The 21,262-nt window shown below is 37.0% G+C and overlaps 1 protein-coding gene and 1 long non-coding RNA gene across 4 annotated transcripts in view; one reads left to right on the top strand and one right to left on the bottom strand.

Annotated features, from left to right (window-relative positions):
- LOC121375575 (cyclic AMP receptor-like protein A) overlaps positions 1 to 21,262 on the bottom strand; it is a 58,136-nt gene that overhangs the window by 13,492 nt on the left and 23,382 nt on the right. For 2 of the 3 annotated variants that reach the window (XM_041503096.1, XM_041503105.1), the window contains exons 8-13: positions 20,280 to 20,315; positions 19,044 to 19,122; positions 18,077 to 18,124; positions 17,111 to 17,193; positions 14,653 to 14,729; positions 11,387 to 11,457 (exon numbers count right to left, since the gene is read on the bottom strand). In XM_041503096.1, the coding sequence (XP_041359030.1) occupies positions 11,387 to 11,457; positions 14,653 to 14,729; positions 17,111 to 17,193; positions 18,077 to 18,124; positions 19,044 to 19,122; positions 20,280 to 20,315 (394 nt within the window). Of the gene's footprint in view, positions 1 to 5,080; positions 5,335 to 11,386; positions 11,458 to 14,652; positions 14,730 to 17,110; positions 17,194 to 18,076; positions 18,125 to 19,043; positions 19,123 to 20,279; positions 20,316 to 21,262 lie in introns of those variants that run through there. The other variant, XM_041503113.1, reaches the window with a different exon arrangement.
- LOC121375593 lies at positions 11,968 to 13,504 on the top strand. Its single transcript, XR_005958326.1, has 2 exons — positions 11,968 to 12,038; positions 13,080 to 13,504. It is a non-coding gene; the product is annotated as an uncharacterized LOC121375593 (long non-coding RNA).

Here is a 21,262-nt window from a genome sequence, read left to right as displayed (position 1 = left end):
AATGTGAAAACACATGAATGGTGGCACTAACAGAAGCACAAGACTAGTGTATTAATTCAGTAATTATCTTATCATTAATGTGAAAACACATGAATGGTGGCACTAACAGAAGCACAAGACTAGTGTATTAATTCAGTAATTATCTTATCATTAATGTGAAAACACATGAATGGTGGCACTAACAGAAGCACAAGACTAGTGTATTAATTCAGTAATTATCTTATCATTAATGTGAAAACACATGAATGGTGGCACTAACAGAAGCACAAGACTAGTGTATTAATTCAGTAATTATCTTATCATTAATGTGAAAACACATGAATGGTGGCACTAACAGAAGCACAAGACTAGTGTATTAATTCAGTAATTATCTTATCATTAATGTGAAAACACATGAATGGTGGCACTAACAGAAGCACAAGACTAGTGTATTAATTCAGTAATTATCTTATCATTAATGTGAAAACACATGAATGGTGGCACTAACAGAAGCACAAGACTAGTGTATTAATTCAGTAATTATCTTATCATTAATGTGAAAACACATGAATGGTGGCACTAACAGAAGCACAAGACTAGTGTATTAATTCAGTAATTATCTTATCATTAATGTGAAAACACATGAATGGTGGCACTAACAGAAGCACAAGACTAGTGTATTAATTCAGTAATTATCTTATCATTAATGTGAAAACACATGAATGGTGGCACTAACAGAAGCACAAGACTAGTGTATTAATTCAGTAATTATCTTATCATTAATGTGAAAACACATGAATGGTGGCACTAACAGAAGCACAAGCCTAGTGTATTAATTCAGTAATTATCTTATCATTAATGTGAAAACACATGAATGGTGGCACTAACAGAAGCACAAGCCTAGTGTATTAATTCAGTAATTATCTTATCATTAATGTGAAAACACATGAATGGTGGCACTAACAGAAGCACAAGACTAGTGTATTAATTCAGTAATTATCTTATCATTAATGTGAAAACACATGAATGGTGGCACTAACAGAAGCACAAGCCTAGTGTATTAATTCAGTAATTATCTTATCATTAATGTGAAAACACATGAATGGTGGCACTAACAGAAGCACAAGACTAGTGTATTAATTCAGTAATTATCTTATCATTAATGTGAAAACACATGAATGGTGGCACTAACAGAAGCACAAGCCTAGTGTATTAATTCAGTAATTATCTTATCATTAATGTGAAAACACATGAATGGTGGCACTAACAGAAGCACAAGCCTAGTGTATTAATTCAGTAATTATCTTATCATTAATGTGAAAACACATGAATGGTGGCACTAACAGAAGCACAAGACTAGTGTATTAATTCAGTAATTATCTTATCATTAATGTGAAAACACATGAATGGTGGCACTAACAGAAGCACAAGCCTAGTGTATTAATTCAGTAATTATCTTATCATTAATGTGAAAACACATGAATGGTGGCACTAACAGAAGCACAAGCCTAGTGTATTAATTCAGTAATTATCTTATCATTAATGTGAAAACACATGAATGGTGGCACTAACAGAAGCACAAGACTAGTGTATTAATTCAGTAATTATCTTACAATTAGATATAGTGTTAGCTTTTCTTTAAAGGGACATACTCTAGTTTTTAAACACTAAGGCATATTGTTTACTATTAGAGCCATTTTTTGATGACTGAAATGATACTTTAGTTAGATTTTATTGTTTATATTATCCAATTCTGCCCATTCAAAGTGTTTTTGGTGATCCTGGTGTTTTTAATATCACAAAATGCATTTATCATATTTTTAAAAATGCATGTGCGTCTGGGAAGTAACAGTTATGGAGTAGAGTTTTAGTCTATTTTTAGAGGGTATTTCACTATTTCAAAGTAACAAACTCATGATTCACTCAGTTGTAACTTTATCCAGATGTGTTACAGGTTTGTAGATTAACTAAACTTAGTGTGCATTTAGTGTGAAACTACGGTCTGCACCTTTAACCCCAAAACCCACTTCTCATTTGTGGGGCTCGTTAATTATTTTTCACGAATCTACACCCCCTCGTACATTCTCCATCACATATAATTGGCACATGATCTTGACTGGAGTTAAAGTAAACCAAACTACATTCTTATTACCAGGTATATATAAAGAATAGACCAGTCAGTCCTGGTTAAAATATTGCACAATCCACAAAAGAACTGGGGCCTACTCCACAAAAGCCTCTTAGGCTCTGCTAGACAACAAAGCATTCTTTTTTGCAAGTCTTTTAGCATTGCACTGTGAGATCGCACAGTTGTGAGAGGGATTAGCTGTTCAAATCATGGTTAAGCTAGTATCTAATACTTGGTTTCTCAGTCTACACAACATTGTATTATGGACGAATACCAGTGGTAAAGCTAACATGTTTGAACAACTAGTCCCTATCACAAGGTTTTATTGCTAAACTTGACTTTATGCTTCTGTCAAGTGTTCTCGCTGGGCGAAAATTAAAGGAGGGCGGCCGGTCGGCACCACACCCTTAAAAAAAAACCCCCAAAGCCCCCACCAATAAATGAAAAGCAAAAAACTAAACAAAAAAAAAGGGGGGGGGGGGGGGAAGGAGTAGTTTGGTTATCATATTGTTGTGTGTTGGTAGACTGAGAATAGACATACTCCTTATTTTGCCTACAAAAAAGTGCAAATGGGTTTATAAAAAAACTCGTCTTTTAATTGAACCAAAGATGATATCGGTCTGACATTCATGGGCAGTTCCGGTTTTGCTGGACCGATCAAAGTTTTAATATTATTATTTTTAATAAAGATTTCAAGATATACGAAAAACAATAAAGATGTTTGTAAAGTGATCTCCTAATGTCAGATACATTTTTGTTATTTCCATCTTCATCGAATGAATCGATCGCTGTGATAAAATATTATCGCCAGCTGATAAAAAGTAGTTTTGTTTTTGTAAAGGCGGTGTATATATTATTTGACACTCAAGATAAATGATTTTAATAATAAACACTACCACTTCCATTGTTTTTATAAGCGTTCATATCCCCTCAAAATTAAAAGATTACAATATTTTATAAAGAACTGCTGAATAAACAGAATAACAGAAAGTAAAAATCATCAGTTTCAACCAATTATATCTGCAACTGAGGACAAAATATCAAACGATAGATAGTGGAAACAAAAGACAGAATGACCGTTCTGATCACGTGACAAATTTGGCGCCAAATAAGAGGGGTTTTTTCAATCGGAGATTGCCGAATCCATAAAAAAATTATATTTTTTCATTGCTTACATAAAATATAACTTTTATTTTGTCTATCAAACATACAAATGGATACAGATATTGGACAAAATAGAGGCTGTTAAAAATACTGTTAAATTACGCTACGGTAACTGTCGTAAATGTTTCGTCAATTCCTTTTTCGTACACAACGCAGCTTGTTTCCTTTGATGTCCAGTGTGCAGACTGATCGTTGTTTTTTGTGTGGAAAAAAGTGCATTTGGAAATAGCGGAGATAGGTGCTAGAAAATAAAGAGGGGCGCTAAAAAATAAAGGAGGGCGCTCAAAAATAAAGGAGGGCGGGGAACGTGAAAGGAGGGCGGCAAAATGGAATAGTGGGGCGGGGTGCCCCGCTTAAATGGAGCAGCGAGAACACTGTTCTGTTACAATGACATCTGAAAAATGTGCCATCATTCCACATAAAATGGGAGGTTTTTAATTTGAACTCCCCAAAACAAGTAATGCAGTCAATTTTGATGTCCATAAGTTAAAATACATGCAGTTTGGAAATTTGTTAATCAAATTTGATTTGTTTAACTTCAAAAATTTAGATTTAAAGAAATGGTATAAAATACTGATGGAAAGAAATAAGGGAACATATTGTTTTGTAGACCAGATTTAATTCACTACTTTATTTATTTTAGTAATGTCTGTATAAACTGTAGAGAGATGTAAGTGGGGCTGAATATCAGTAAGATGAGATGAAATATTAGTAACATGGTTAAATTCCTCACACCCTGGATTATGGTTTTGTTTACAGTAACTACATGTACTAGCCCTACTTTGATACAATTTTACTAAATAATAGTAATAATCAAATATGTCACCTAAAGAGGGAGATAGAGCTTAAAAACACTAACATTGGGGGGGTTGGGGTGGCAGCAGGATATTCATATTTACAAAATAGACTTAACTGCAACATTTGACCCAAAAAAAATCACTAGCCGTTGGGCATGGCAACAGTAGTTATTGACTAGCCCAACAATGAATATCACTAGCCAGGGGAGTGGGGCTACCATAATCTAGAAGCCCTGTCTGGCATGGCAACAGTAGTTATTTACTAGCCCAACATTGAATATCACTAGCCAGGGGAGTGGGGCTACCATAATCTAGAAGCCCTGTCTGGCATGGCAACAGTAGTTATTTACTAGCCCAACAATGAATATCACTAGCCAGGGGAGTGGGGCTACCATAATCTAGAAGCCCTGTCTGGCATGGCAACAGTAGTTATTTACTAGCCCAACATTGAATATCACTAGCCAGGGGAGTGGGGCTACCATAATCTAGAAGCCCTGAAGAATGACATCGCATATATACTGCATGGTTGATGATAACGATGATGATGAATTGACGGAACGCTGAGCGTCCTGTCTAGGAACATGAAGTCATTCAGGTAAACATGTACTATGTATGCAAGATTTTGTATCACACATATGTTCAATAATTTTTTCTTTTTTATTGCACTGTCCGAATTGTCTTTATTACTGTTATTATCCATATGGTTCAACACATCCAAGTTAATAATAATAATACGAAGCACACGTATTAAAACAAATGTAATGACGTAATTTTGGGAAGCGACGTCATAACATGACGTTGCTTCTCCAGTCCTAGCTCATACTGTGCATTTGAAATAAGACGTCATTTCGTTATCTCCTTCTAGTTGTGGCTGAAATATTTTCAGTTGGGTCGTGTTATTCATAAAGAAAACAACAATAATAATAATATGGATAATAAGGAAATTATTACACTCGCGTGTGAGTCGTACTGATTTTATGAAACTCGTGTCAGGATTCATGTATTACCCTCGCTCTCGCTCGGGCAATACAAAAATCCTGACACTTGTTTCGTAAAATCAGTACGATACACAAGCTCATATAATAATCTCTATTTATAATAGCAAGATTAAATGGGCATGTGGATAAATGTGGACTAGCACTAATACAGCTTTGAGTAAGAGATATGCTGGAATGGAATGTTGCCGGTGGGCGGTGGATCGGAAACACGGTGCGTCACTGGATATTCCCGCACTTCGTCGTGGTGCCAGCGAGTCTGCAGTGCCACCTGGTGGAGCAAATGCAAGGCAAACAGGAAGAGTTAGTCAGGTTAACAAAGAAATGCAGGAGAGGTAAAGTACACACAATCCCTGAAACCCAAACCAAGTGAGAAGTAGTAAAATTAAACACACAACTCGAACTTGCAGTTGGCACTGACGCCATTTAAGGGGCAGGACGTAGCCCAGCGATAAAGCTTTCATTTGATGCGCGATCTGTCTAGGATCGATCCCCATTGGTGGACCGGTCGAGTTATTTCTCGTTCCAGCCAGTGCTCCATGACTGGTATATCAAAGGCTGTGGTATGTATTATCCTATCTGTGGGATAGTGAATATAAAAGATCCTTTGCTACTAATGGAAAAAGGTAGCAGATTTCCTCTCAGAATTACCAAATGTTTGACATCCAATAGCCGATGATTAATAAATCAATGTGCTCTAGTGGTGTTGTTAAACAAAACAAACTTATAACTGACAGCAATTGCTGTAGATATGATATGAAAAAAGAGTGTTTTGTTTAATGACACAACTAGAGCACATTGATTACGCTACATTTGGTAATTCTGACTCGTAGTCATCAAAGGAACCCATTACATTTTCTCATTAGCAATAAGGGATCTTTTATATATGCACTTTCCCACAGACATCAACAGTGTTTCTGCCAGAAAGAAATATTTGGGTATGGCGCTATGGAATTGAACGCAACCACAGTGAACAGAGAATATGGGGGGCCTCCCCCAGAAAGAATATGGGCCAAGTTTAGGGTTAGGGTCAAGAAAATCATACAGTAATGATAAGAGTAATTAATTAATTAATTAAAAAAACAAAATGGGGCAAAAGATATTTGGGTATGGCACCATACTCGTTTTACCCTCTGGCAGAAACCCTGGTAGCTGGATATAAATTATTGCCTTGGGTCGAGGAGATCTTTTTAAAAATTTGTTGCAAAGGTTACTGGTTTAATTTGCTGTAGGCAGGCTGTAGGTAAGCAGTTTGCGTATGGCAAAAACATTTCAAAATCGCCGTCAGTAACAAACTTTTAAGTTTGAGCTCTGAACTACATGTATAATGAATTTGGTGATGGCGAGGGTGGCAATGATGGAAAAACAAATGTAATATTTAAAACCCAAACCGAAGTGAGTATTAGACTATTAGTATAATTAATAAATATATAATGAAGTTAAAAGAAGGAAAACAATCCTTAAAACTCAAACCCGAATGCGAATTAGTAAAGCTAAATATTAAAAAAGGTGAAATTATTGTTATTCAATTATTCTGGTTTGAATTGCAACCAACTCCAGTCCACTGGCATGACTTTATAATTGGGGTGGGGGGCGGCAGCCCATACTATGTATGTATTTATGTATGTATGTATGTATGTATGTATGTATGTGTGTATGATTTTATAAAATTTAATACAGTATTAAAAAAATAGGTTTGATTGGGGGGGCCATGGCCCATGTGCCCCCCTCCCCCACTGAAATCTGTAAATTGTAAAACCAATCAGCAAGTTAACAAATGAAAAGGAACAAATGTACGACAACTTTTCTACAGCCAATGAATGATTAATGACCTTTTAACAACAGCCATTAGTCATTACATACAGCTCACGAGTTTCAGTGAATGATTAATGAATGAATAAATGAATGAAGTAAAGTCTGTTTTGTTTAACAACACCATTAGAACACATTGATTAATTAACCATCAGCTATTGGATGTCAAACATTTGGTAATTATGACTCGTAGTCATCAGAGGAAACCCGTTACATTTTTTCGTAATGCAGCAAGGGATCTTTTATATATGCACTTTCCCACAGACAGGAAAGCACATACCATGGCTTTTGTCCAGTTGTGGTGCAGTGGTTGGAACGAGTGAAAAACCCAATCAGTTGAATGAATCCACAGAGGTGGCTTGATCCTATGATGCAAGCACGTCAAGCGAGCACTCAACCGACTGAGCTAAATCCCACCCGTAAATGAATGAATGTTGGTATAAACAATTTCAGAACAGCCAGATGTACTCAGTGCCTAAATATATCACAATCCAGGTACTGTGGACCAGTGTGTATGTAGCACAATCCAGGTACTGTGGACCAGTGTGTATGTAGCACAATCCAGGTACTGTGGACCAGTGTGTATGTAGCACAATCCGGGTACTGTGGACCAGTGTGTATGTAGCACAATCCAGGTACTGTGGACCAGTGTGTGTATATATATATATATATATATATATATATATATACACACACATACAGTGAAACCCGGCCAAACCAGACCCTGTATAAACCGGAATCCTGTCAAAAACCAGCAATTTGTGAATTCCCAGCATGAAAAATACATCGGCTATTGGGTGTGAAAGTCATTTCAAATTCTCTAACATTCTCAGTTCCCCAAATAGTACCCTCACCAGATGAAACTGTTTCCTGAGACATACAAGTCACAGGTACTTGACTGAGTTTGGTATAGATAAATTTCATAAATTTCATATATTTCAATTACTGTTACATGTTCAGCATGTGTACACATATCATATTTCAGCACAACATTTGTATCAGACAAAGGCTTTTGTTGCTACTGTACTCAGAAGGCTGGAAAAGCTATATTTTAAACACTTGAAATTCAAAAACAAATTGTGGGAGGAGGGGGTGGTGGTGGTAGTGGTGGGAAATGTCCTTTAGGCCCTCAAATTTCCTTTCCCCAGGCCATTGCACTGACAGTGCCACCCCACCCGAACCCCACCCCCAACCACTTAAAATACATCAGCAAGCCCTGTGAGAAACAAGTACACATTAAATGACAATTGACCAAAGTAGAAATATAAATAAATAAATAAATGTAAATATTTATCATCGTGTCACACGTGTGTGTTCTACTCAAATTGGATTCAATCTGGGTTGTGTATGATTTCAGACTTTTAGATCGGTCTCGGTGGTGTCGTGGTTAAACCATCGGATGTAAGGCTGGTAGGTACAGGGTTTGCAGCCCGGTTCCGGTTCTCACCCAGAGCAAGTTTTAATGCCTCAATGGGTAGGTGTAAGACCACTACACCCTGTTGTCATTCACTAACAAATAAATATTAATTAACCGGTAACCCACTGTCATGCACTGACAGCACAAATAGCTGAGGCATGTGCCCAGGACAGCATGCTTGGACCTTAATTGGATATAAGCATGAAAATAAATTGAAATGGATGAATCAAGACTTTTATTAAATACTGGTCCATGTAATAACATGATTATGTTTTCAGTGATCTGCATGTACACAATGGAATGGAATTATTCTTGCAAATGAACCAGTATTGATTGTCTTAATTGTTCAATATCCCACAATCGACTTGCATGTTTAAAATAACCAAGAAAAAGGAATCATGAATTATGAATATGTAAGGGAAACGGAATTAAGTTGTGTTGAAAATAGGTGATATGGATTTATTCTTTTAATAATTAATGTTTTATTATATGGGATATAGATTTGTTGATTTGGTAATATTTTAGGTATTGCAATTTGGTAATATATTTTGTAATTAGTGTAGATTAAGTTGGGTATTAATTAAGCATTGGCTGAATTATTATTATATTAAAGTTAAATTATTTAAGATTGTTATTTTGAGAAGTCCTGAGTAGACTATATTAATAATTAAGGGGGAAGTACTACATATCGAGGTCTTACTTGGGAGATAGCCAAAGGTACCATGCATGCCTAACTTCTGTTCGAGTAGACCATGTCTTTTGTCCTGTGTTAGGTTTGGTATCAGTGGCTTAGTGGTTTTGTAATAGTGGCTTAATGGTTGTGTGGTTTTGTATTAGTGATTTTGTTTGCAGCAGAAAGGTACTATGTTTGCCTGAGCTACGAACATGTCTTGTTTATTAGGTTGTGTGGAGTTTCGAGGTGTAAATTGTTAGGTTTGGGGTAGGATGAAAGGTTTGAAGCAATCTTATTCCTAATAAATGTTTTGTGTGATTTTATGTTAAGTGTAAATAAAAATTGACTAGTTAATTTTGTGTTTTCATTTCGTCTTCTGCACTAGACCTTAGTGAAACTCTTTATCATAGACAGCTACCTTGAAAGCCAGATCAGATAAATTGAATCTGGGAAACTAATAAACGGGTTTAAGATACACAGAGAGATCTAGGGATTCCCGTTACAAATACAAGTAGGCCTGACAGCAAGCAAGCATGTAACAAGAAAGAAGACACGACATTGTCTATTTTATATTTGGCTTTATCACCATTCTTATTACACACGTGATATGACACACATGTTTAAAAACAGAATTTACCTCATAAAATTTATAGAAACATGCATTTTGCAATCAGAAAAGATTCAAAGGTGAAATTTTAAAAGTACATGTACATCCGAGCAACTAAAAACTGAGAAGTACTAGTGTATGAATATGTAAACAGGCTCTTGGGGAAAACCCTCAAATTTTCGACATGTTAATGCTGATTTTACTGCCGCAAATGAATTTGATTAGCCAATCAAATTTCACACTACCGTACTTGACCGGAAATAAGCCCAGGGGGCCAAGACAACTCACTGCGAGCTTAGTATGGGGTGGTCTTATTCCCAGACAAGAGGCCAGTTTTGTTTAAAAAATAAATAATAATAATAATGATAATAATAATAATAATAATAAATAATAATAATAATAATAAATAAAATAAATAATAATAAATAAATAAATGAAAGAAAGAAATGTTTTATTTAACGACACACTCAACACATTTTATTTACGGTTATATGGCGTCAGACATATGGTTAAGGACCACACAGATTTTGAGAGGAAACCCGCTGTCGCCACTACATGGGCTACTCTTTTCGATTAGCAGCAAGGGATCTTTTATTTGCGCTTCCTACAGGCAGGATAGCACAAACCATGGCCTTTGTTGAACCAGTTATGGATCACTGGTCGGTGCAAGTGGTTTACACCTACCCATTGAGCCTTGCGGAGCACTCACTCAGGATTTGGAGTCGGTATCTGGATTAAAAATCCCATGCCTCGACTGGGATCCAAACCCAGTACCTACCAGCTTGTAGACCGATGGCCTAACCACGACGCCCACCGAGGCCAGTATAAATAAATGAACCAGGAAGAAAATAAATATGGTATATGGTACAAACGGAAAATATAATAATAATATTGGTTTAATCACGTCATTATAACAGTGGAAGTGGGGTAAAGGGAGGGTACTGACAAGCATTACGTAATTTATGAGGTGGGAGTGTCCCTGACATTACAAAACCTTCCTGCGATCAGAAAAGACAAAAATCCCTGTTGTACACAAATTAGTGAGATCTAAAGCTCTGATGTTACAAGGGGAGGGGCTAGAAAACATTCCAAATTTCGGGCTATGTAATTGTTGAATGTCCCCATTTAAAGTGAGAAACACCAAATAAGAAGAACAGTTCCACATATCTAAACTAATTACAAAGTCAGGTGTAGAAACACTTTCCATATATGGGCGAGTATGTGGCAAGCATAAACGATGGCATCCATGTCAGAGAGAGACCTGCACCAGGTGTTAAACTGACAGATGTGGAGAAAATACCATAATTTTCCATGTGGTTCAACAGAACCGAGTTAATAAAAATCATACGAAGCACAAGTGTAATACAAAGATTTAGTGTAATGATGTAATTTTAGGATACGACGTCATAACATGATGTTGCTTTGACGTCATTTTGTCGTCTTCTCCTAGTTGTGGTTGAAACATTTTGAGATGACCCATGTTATTCATACACATATAACAATATTATTATATTAATATGGATAATAAAGAAATTACTACACTCGCGTGTGTGTCCTACTCATGTCAGGATTCATGTATTACACTCACTCTCGCTCAGGCAATACAAGAATCCTGACACTCGTTTTATAAAATCAGTACGACACACAAGCTCGTATAATAATGTGTATTAATTACATACAGGCCACAATGTTAGTGTTCTTGCTCTGAAAACAGAGATGTTAATAGACAATGGTCTAGGTTAGGCGCCAGCCTGACATTAATTCCTGCAATAATTATCAGCTAAAAAATGTTTTCTTCAAACTGAAAATCTCACCTGAATCTGTGTGCGGGTGAGTTTGTCTCTCGTGGTTTTGTCCATTCCGAACACAACTGCATTCAACGTGCCTGCAGAACAAGAACAATACAGTGAAAATACAGGATCTTGTTTAACAACACCACTAGAGCACATTGATTTATTAATTATTGACTATTTGATGTCAAACATTTGGTAATTATGATGTATAGTCTCAGAGAGGAAACCTGCTACATTATTCCATTATATAGCAAGGGATCTTTTATAATAATATACACCATCCAACACAGGGTAGCACACACAGGCCAGTTGTGGTGCACCGTCCAGAACACAAAATAGCCCAATGGGCTCAGCGACAGGGATCGATCCCAAACAAACAGCACATCAAAAACAGTGTCACAAGTCGATTTCCTTGTGTATATTTGTATATATGTTTTACTCATAGTGGCGCGTTACTTTTTCTGCTCAGTATAAAATACCCTGCTGTTTAGTTTGATGTTTAGGGCTGCACGTGTAATCCGTGCATGGAATTTTCCATTGCTGGCTGCTGTGACAAAACCAGTGCGGGTCACATTGTTCAGTTAGTTGGACCCAGATAGCTACAGGCTTTGCATGTGTTGGAAAGTTATGACAACGTGGTCGAGATATGTAGGATTTGGCGTGGACAGCTGGGGTGAGTACTGATTTTTGTACATTGTTTTATTTGGCAGAATATTTTAAATAGCATTTAATCAAAATTGCGCCACTTTGAGCATTTGTATGGTGTAGTTAAGAAACCAGTTGTTGTATATAATTAGGTAATAGTTAAATATTATGTAGTTAAATATTATGGATTTAATTAGCGTGTATCAGGCATCGAAATAAGTCGAGAACGGTCGTTCAGGTTACCGAGAGGTTACCACATGTAAGAAAATTCGAGAACGGTCTTTCGTTCTCGTCAAAAAGTTCAACGAACTGTAGTTTTGTTTCCGAACGTAAACCAGGCAATTCATTCCAGACTTCAGCGTTTCATTTTCTCGTAAGGAATTGCATCAATGTTCTCGTGTACTTGTGCAATTATAGTCATTCGGCATTTAAGCCGCGTCCACTAGATGAATTTACTTCCGCATTTCGTTTTCTCGTACAAAATTGCACCGATTTTCGTGCGCACTTGTGCAATTGCAAAGCAATGCCGGCAATCCGCGTCTTCATTTACTTCCGGATTTCGTTTCTCGTACCGATGTTCGCGTGCACCGATACAATTTCAGAACGTCCGCGTTAAAAGTAGTAGTAACAGGAATTAAATTCTAACTTTCATATAGTTGTGGTAACCTATAGGTTACCAGGCTATATGTTGTGGTAACCTGTAAATGGGTTACCAGACACAATGCTTATTTCGATGCCTGGTGTATTTAAAAGTTTTACAACATATATAGAAAATATTGCAGGTATCAAATGTTCATAATGGGGTATTTTAAGAACTTGTGTTAGGATAGTGGTTCACAATTTATGTTCCGAGATTCCACTGTGTATTAGCCTACAAAATAGTAGTAGAATCGTTTTGTGAATAGCATATGGCTAGTATTTAAGGTGTATGGTGAATAGTTAAAGGTAACTATTAATTATGAAATTAATTTATTTCATGTGTGCACATTTGCAGAACTGTTGCTGACAGTTGATTTAGGGGTCGTGTCATTGAACACAATATTTGTAAGTTGACCCATTTTTCTTGTAGGTTTTAGTTTTGTTTGTTGGTGGTTTTGAAGCTGAGATGGTTGCCATAGCCATGAGAGGTAGACGAGTTCGGGAGACGAACAGACGTCACAGCCATTAGTGATTTTGCAGTTTGAGATGGGAACTGTCGTTGATTTGGAGAAACATAGAAAATGGAATAGTGGAACAGATTTGTGACCATGAAGTCAACATGAGCATTTGGACACTTGGGATGTATAGTGAACTTTTGACAGTTAATTTTAAACACCCTGAATAAGAGCATTGTTTGATTTTAATTAACTATTTATTTTTGATTGTGAAAGGTTGAAATTAATGTTGTAGAATTGTCAATTTAAAAGGGGGAACATAACTTTGTAATTTGGTACCATGAAGCTTTGTTAAACCTGTGTTTTTGTTTATTTTATTTTAATATATTTATATTAACTCTAACTGGGTTGTTGTTATTTTTGTTGAGAAGTTCAGGTAGTAACTAAATCATCTCTTGGTCATACCTGGTTGTGACAAACAGAACAATATCAGTGTTCAAAAAGCAGATACTAATAAGTGTACGTGACAGTGAAAATACATGATCTTATAATTTTAACAGAACAATACCAGTGCTTGAAAAACATTGATACTGGCAGTGGTACAGTAGTAATATGTGTACATCACACTGTAAATACATGATCTTATCAAACAGCTACAAAGAAAGGATTCAGTGTTTAATAAGACCTTAAACATGAGTAATAATACTTGGATAGAACACAAATTTTAAAGTAGTCCAATGAAAATTGTATTGTTAATACTCGTCCTCCCAACTATTACAAATAAAACAGAGGCATTAAATTCATTTTCATTAATTAAATTCATGAGGTTTTTTTATGATTCCATTGGAATCTGAAAATTATTTAATACATGCTTGTACGTCTCAGTGACCTAGACAGCCATGCCAGCAGGAGCTTTGGCTTCTGTTAGGGACACTCAAGCTGGACTGGTCAGTGGGTAGAGGCTAGACTGATATGGACTAAGAGTGAGGTAACCTTAACAGAAACCTCGAGTGCTGAAGTCAGAGGTATTGGGCTGCACAGCGCACTCTAATAGACCACAATACCATGCATCAACAGCTACTATGACTACATTTCTACAAGTAATGATCTACAGAGAACAGTATCGTTCATAGTCACTGCTGGCCTCGATGTGTAGTCAACAAGCAAACGAAAAGAAGAAGAATTTAATACATCACAAATCCTTGAATAGAGGCCTGGGCCCATACGTTCGAAGCAATCTTAGCACTATTAAATCATAAAACCATCTTAGGCTATGACATTTTGTAGCGCTAAGTTAGCTTTGAAATTCCCAAGCCTGGTCTCAGAATGTCGCGATCAAAATAGAGGCCTGCCTTGAATAGAAACACGCTTCTTTGTGCTCATAACTTTCTCTATATGACATCAAAAGCCTAGCCTAGGCCTATAACCATAATGGTTCTCAGAAAATCACGATTCCTTTCACAATCTTACACTTCGTACCAAAAATGTGGGATTCGTGGAATCATGCAAAATTTGCAGTCTAGTAAAACTGAGTAAATTTCAACTTACCGTGTAGTGGTCCTGCTATGGAGGCTAAGAGTACCAGTCCGAATACATTGTTATTTGGCGATATTGCATTTTGTAGTCTGCAAATAAATAAGCATACAACCATAAATATGTATACACTGAGCAATTGACCATTATGTATAATATATCACATATCTTACGCTTGTTCAGGAGGCAAGTGATCTCATTTGATTGCTATAGACTGGTTTTTGTGACTAGTGTTAGACGATTGTGATACGATAGAAGACGATGGTACCAGTCAAATTGTTCACAATGCTCTCAAACATTTTTTTGATTACATACCAATCTAATTTTACTATAGTAATAAAGACAATTCTGACCGTGCAATAAAAAAATATTTTATTAAATTATGTGCGATACAAAATCTCACATGTGTAGTAAGTGTTCACCTGAATTACATCATGTTCCTAGCCAGGAATGACGTCATGTTCCTAGCCAGGAATGACGTCATGTTCCTAGCCAGTATGCTCAGCATTCCCAGGGTTTCTGCCAGAGGGTAAAACCCAAATATTTTGTAGATTTTTGTTTTTTTTAAAGTTAACCTTTTGACAAAATTAATTACTTTTGTTATTACTGTATGATTTTCTTAACTCTAACCCTAAACTTAACCCATTTTCTTTCTGGTGGAGCCCCTGCCCCCCCCCCCATACCCCCGTTGACTGTGGTTGCATACAATTCCATAGCGCCATACCCAAAAATTTCGTTCTGGCAGAAACACTGATTCTGTTAATTCCATACAATTCAACCAACTTTCCAAACGAAGTACGTTGTGTTATTTAGTTAAACTTTTGTTAATCATAATGGAGAATGATGGTACATGTGTGTAATACAGAACCACATACCAGTGGTTTTACCATGCTATTTATTTCATGAGTTCATAGTGCACACAATTTATATTGCGAGACCGCATGGTCGTGGTATAATATTCTTGCGCACTAAAAACTCGTGCAATAAATAACATGGCCAAACAACTGGTATATGACTGTCTATGTATCTGATGCCATAAAACTGTAAATAAAATGTGTTGAGTGCATTGTTAAATAAAACATCTCATTACTTTTGTTTATGTATTGTATTTTGTGGTTGCACCTTAAAGTTTGTTTCTTAGAATATTCAGTTTGTACATCTAATGTGTTCTTGGAATTGGGACAGTGTCCTCATGTGATGCTTGGAAATAGGTACACGTACCGTTTTTGACATCAATGAATTTTTTAATGTACCCTGCATAAACTTTTCTTATTAAATTGTCATGGTGTAAACCCTGACATTATCAATATATAAATATCTGGGACAATAAATATATTTTAAAAAAAAAAAAACAAAAAAAACAACAATTGTCATGGTGTGTTATAATTTAAAACGCTTGAAATAATATCAAACATAAGCATGCATTTACATCACTCCAGATAAGATTTGAATAGTCTGACATTTAGTAAGTGTCATACAAATAGTTAAAAGTATGTTTAACCGCACCACTACAGCATATTGATTTATTAATCATCGACTACTGGATGGCAAATATTTGGTAATTTTGACAGAGTCTTAGAGGAAACCTGCTACATGTTTCCATTAGGTGAAAGGGATCTTTTATATGCACTATCCCACAGACGGGATAGCACATACCACGGCCTTTGATATACCAGTCGTGGTGCACTGGCTGGATCGAGAAATAACCCAATGGGCCCATTGACGGGGATCGATCCCAAACCGACCGCACACGAAACAAGCCCTTTACCACTGGCTACGTCCTGCCCCTATGACCTAACAAGATTCTTTTATACATAGTATAATGTTATCTTATGTACTGATGTACATTGTGTTGATGAACAACAAATGTTACTTGTTCTTTTTATAAATGAAAAGAAATGTTTTATTTAACGATGCACTCAACACATTTTTATTTACGGTTATATGGCGTCAGACATATGGTTAAGGACCACACATATTTTTAGAGGAAACCCGCTGTCGCCACTACATGGGCTACTCTTTTCGATTAGCAGCAAGGGATCTTTTATTTGCACTTCCCACAGGCAGGACAGCACAAACCATGGCCTTTGTTGAACCAGTTATGGATCACTGGTCGGTGCAAGTGGTTTACACCTACCCAATGAGCCTTGCAGAGCACTCACTCGGGGTTTGGAGTCGGTATCTGGATTAAAAATCCCATGCCTCGACTGGGATCCGAACCCAGTACCTACCAGCCTGTAGACCGATGGCCTAACCACGACGCCACCGAGGCCGGTTTTTATAAATGATGTCAGCCAATCAGAATCAAGCAAATCATATAACATTAGACAAATTTTATCTGTGGTGATAATGATCATTTTGATATTTTTCTTAGGGTACATTTTTCTGTGGACAATAAACTTAAGTAGCAGATAACAAGTGACAACAATATATGATGTTCTCTTTATAAAGAGTCTTAAGTCCTGGTGCTTACCTGTTTATTAAAGGAAACACAGACACAGCTAAATATACAAATGGATAAAACTTCAGTGGTTTAATGTCTTCTTTCAACATTTTCTGGAAAAAAAGAAAAAACGTTTTTAAAGTTTGTTTTGTTTAAGAACACCACTGGAGTACATTTTTTACTAATCAGGGGTGGAAATTGGTGAACTGTAAAAAAGAGGAAATCTAGAGGGGTCCGGGGTGGTGAACTGTAAAAAAGAGGAAGTCTAGAGGGGTCCGGGGTGGTGAACTGTAAAAAAGAGGAAGTCTAGAGGGGTCCGGGGTGGTGAACTGTAAAAAAGAGGAAGTCTAGAGGGGTCCGGGGTGGTGAACTGTAAAAAAGAGGAAGTCTAGAGGGGTCCGGGGTGGTGAACTGTAAAAAAGAGGAAGTCTAGAGGGGTCTGGGGTGGTGAACTGTAAAAAAGAGGAAATCTAGAGGGGTCCGGGGTGGTGAACTGTAAAAAAGAGGAAGTCTAGAGGGGTGTCCAGGGGCAAGGATGATCAAATGCGAGGAAACGCAATGTTCTATGAGAGGAAAACCACAGACCCCTGACTAATCATCGGCTACTGGATGTCAAACATTTGGTAATTTTGACATATAGTCTTACAGAGGAAAGCCACTACATTTTTCCACTAGCAGCAAGGGATCTTTTATGTTCCCACAGACAGGATAGCACATACCATGGCCTTTGATAAACCAGCTGTAATGTAAGTCTAGAACGAGAAATAGCCCAATGGGCACACCAACGGGGATTGATCCTAGACCGACTGTGCATCAATCGGACACTTTACTCCCACCCACCAGTCATTAGAGAATTTTGTCCGACGTACTTGGGGAATAAGATCAAATCCCTTTGGTGGACCAAAAAAAAAGCTAGCAAAAAATGGAAATCACACAAGAATTCCCCACAATGTCTCCAAGAGTTTCCTGAAGAGTTTGCCGATTTTAAAAACTCACATGACTTCTCTCTGTGTCAGGATTGTACGTTCCTTCCCAAGAAGAAGCCTGCAAGAGATAAAAGAAAATCTAAAAGAATCTGCTGTCACAGTCACGCTGAACATGCACACACATGTACAGGTGTTAAAGGAAGGAAATGTTTTACTTAACGACGCACTCAACACATTTTATTTACGGTTATATGGCATCAGACGTATGGTTAAGGACCACAGAGATATTGAGAGAGGAAACCCACTGTCGTCACTTCATGGGCTACTCTTTGTGATTAGCACCAAGGGATCTTTTATATGCACCATCCCATAGACAAGATAACACATACCACAGCCTTTGGTAATATACCAGTTGTGGTGCACTGGCTGGAACAAGAAATAGCCCAATGGGCTGACTAGTCTACTACAATCCAAGACTGACTACACAACAAGTGAATGCTTGACCACTGGGCTACGTCCCGCCCCGTTACAGGTGTCGGAAATACCAACTACCGGACTGGCTTGAACGTAAGAATATGTTATCTAGAGCAATTCTGAAATGGTTTTACATTACAGAGATTATAGAGTTATATGCCAATTCATCGGTTCCCTTTTTACGCAAACTTACTATAAGTCTGGTGAATCTGCAAACCTGATACATACTTGGCGAAAGTAACAACAGAGTGAACTGAGTCTGCGACGTTGAAATGAGAAAATACCCTAAATGAAATAGACTAAAGCTCATCTCTATAACCATTACTACCCAGAGGTATGTGCATTTTGAAAATATTAAACATGCATTTTGTGGTATTAGAAACACCAGGATGACCAGAAATACCTCTGATGTAGGGCAACGGTTAACTGACACAATAAAATGTAGGGAAAGTCTCAAATCGGTTATCGTAAACGGCTCTAAAAGTGAAAAACATGTTGTAGGATTTAAAAACTAGGGTCCGTCGCTTTAAATTCTATTATCCAAGATTTGTAAAGATGTTTACCTTCTTTCGCAGCACGTACACTATACGCCCGTAGCTGACAATGAGTAGAATAATAAACATCACCAGCGGTAGATACCATCTGAAAAACAAAACAAGCATTCTGAGACTACTGATAAAGCAATACATGTCCCCTACCAGACACAACAAATTTTCTTATCTCCTAAACACCATGAATGTTGAACATGATCTGTAACAATACACGACAAAGCTACATGTATACACAAAATATCAACTCAATATCTCAAGGCACTGTGAAAAAAAATATGGAAAAATTTTTTGTACTAAGTATAGTTTGCGTAACCCATTTTTCGCTCGTGCATGTTAATTTATGACATCATTTACAAGTTCATGATGGGTTACCTAAAAACGAAATGGGTTATCTGAATTGGTTTTTGCGTAACCCATAACTGGTTTACGCAAAGTTCGATTTCATCTTCTCAGGATGTCCCAATGTTAGGAGGATTAACAATTTTTCTTGCGGACTAGTAATTTTTCTAGGCTACTAGTTCCCCAGACCAGTGGAAATATTTCTTAATTTTTAACCCTGACTTTTCTAGGCTACTAGTCCCTGACTTTTCTAGGCTACTAGTCCCCCAGACAAGTGTAAATGTTTTTTTTAATTTCTACTCCTACGACAATAAGTCTAACAAGCCATCACAACCAACGCAGGTGCTCTACCACTGAGAAACACTGCTTCAGATTAAAAGAATCCTTCATATGTGTCCATGTGGGACAGGGCTATTCCACCTGAGGGTACATAATTTGTTGTCAGGGACGAGGCTTTCCGAGTCCCTGACACCATATTATGTACCCGAGTGTGGAATAGCCCTGTCCCACATGGATACATAATGGAGGATTATTTTTCTCCCATCCAGTAGATGAAAAACAAGCATTTTGGGAAAACGTGAAAAACATTCTTTTTTTTCTTTTTTTTCCTTACAATAAAATAATCATAACCATTGTAAAGATCGTACCCAAAAATGGTTTATTCTAAAAGTATAAACCGAAGATGATAGTATAATTTCGTTATGACAGCAGGTTTCCTTGTTTTTATGAAATATAAAAAACATTTCTTGCGTTATTTTGCTGTTTACATGATGTCACCCAACGTTACTATCAGCTCAAACAATAGAAGTCACGTGGTCATGCAAGACCGATTTATTCCGCATGGGCTGACGTCATGAAATACACCTGTCGTGCATGGCTAGGGATGGGAAAAAATAAGATAATTCTTACATTCCAAACCTCCAGCCCCAGTCTTCTACAATCCAGCTGAAAAGGAGAAAAAAAACCTACAGTTTACCAGGTATTACAATGGTTAAAAATTAAAGTTTGTTTTGTTTAGAGAATACTCAACGAGCTACGAGGCAATACCATTTATCTTACATGAGTGAAATGATGTTGTCCCTCCAGAGTATTTGGCTTGTACAAGATAAACAGTATTGCCGAGTAGAGAGTTGGGTATTCTATTTATTAACCATTTTCAATATCTATCATTTTATAGAAGATTTTCAAACGATAATGTTGTTGAAAACAAATTTACAAGCTGAGAACAAGAGGCAACGTTGCATCATAGCTGTGATGTACGTATCGCTCATGACGTCAGTTAGTTGTTGACATGACTTCCATCATGGAAACTATTCTTACACACAATTAACCGCCTACAGTGAAGCAATGTTTATGACGTGACTTCCATCATGGAAACTATTCTTACACACAATTAACCGCCTACAGTGAAGCAATGTTTATGACGTGACTTCCATCATGGAAACTATTCTTACACACAATTAACCGCCTACAGTGAAGCAATGTTTATGACGTGACTTCCATCATGGAAACTATTCTTACACACAATTAACCGCCTACAGTGAAGCAATGTTTATGACGTGACTTCCACCATGGAAACTATTCTTACACACAATTAACCGCCTACAGTGAAGCTCTGTTTATGACGTAAAAACATATATAGTGCAAGAAATGGGATTTTTTCTTTCCCTAGGGAAAGATAATTTTTCTTTCGTCACTTTTCTCTGCCAATATGGGTAATAAATTGATTTATTAATCGTCGGCTACTGGATGTCAAACATTTGGTCATTTTTACATATAGTCTTAGAAAGAAAAACTGCTACCTTTTTTTATTAGTAGCAAGGGATCTTTTATATGCACCATGCCAGACAGGATAGCACATACCACAGCCTTTGATATACAGTCATGGTGCA

Source organism: Gigantopelta aegis, chromosome 1 (genome assembly GCF_016097555.1).
Source record: "Gigantopelta aegis isolate Gae_Host chromosome 1, Gae_host_genome, whole genome shotgun sequence".
In the NCBI taxonomy this organism is placed as follows: domain Eukaryota; kingdom Metazoa; phylum Mollusca; class Gastropoda; order Neomphalida; family Peltospiridae; genus Gigantopelta; species Gigantopelta aegis.
Note: the sequence above shows the minus strand (reverse complement) of the source record. Positions and strands in the feature narration are given on the sequence as shown.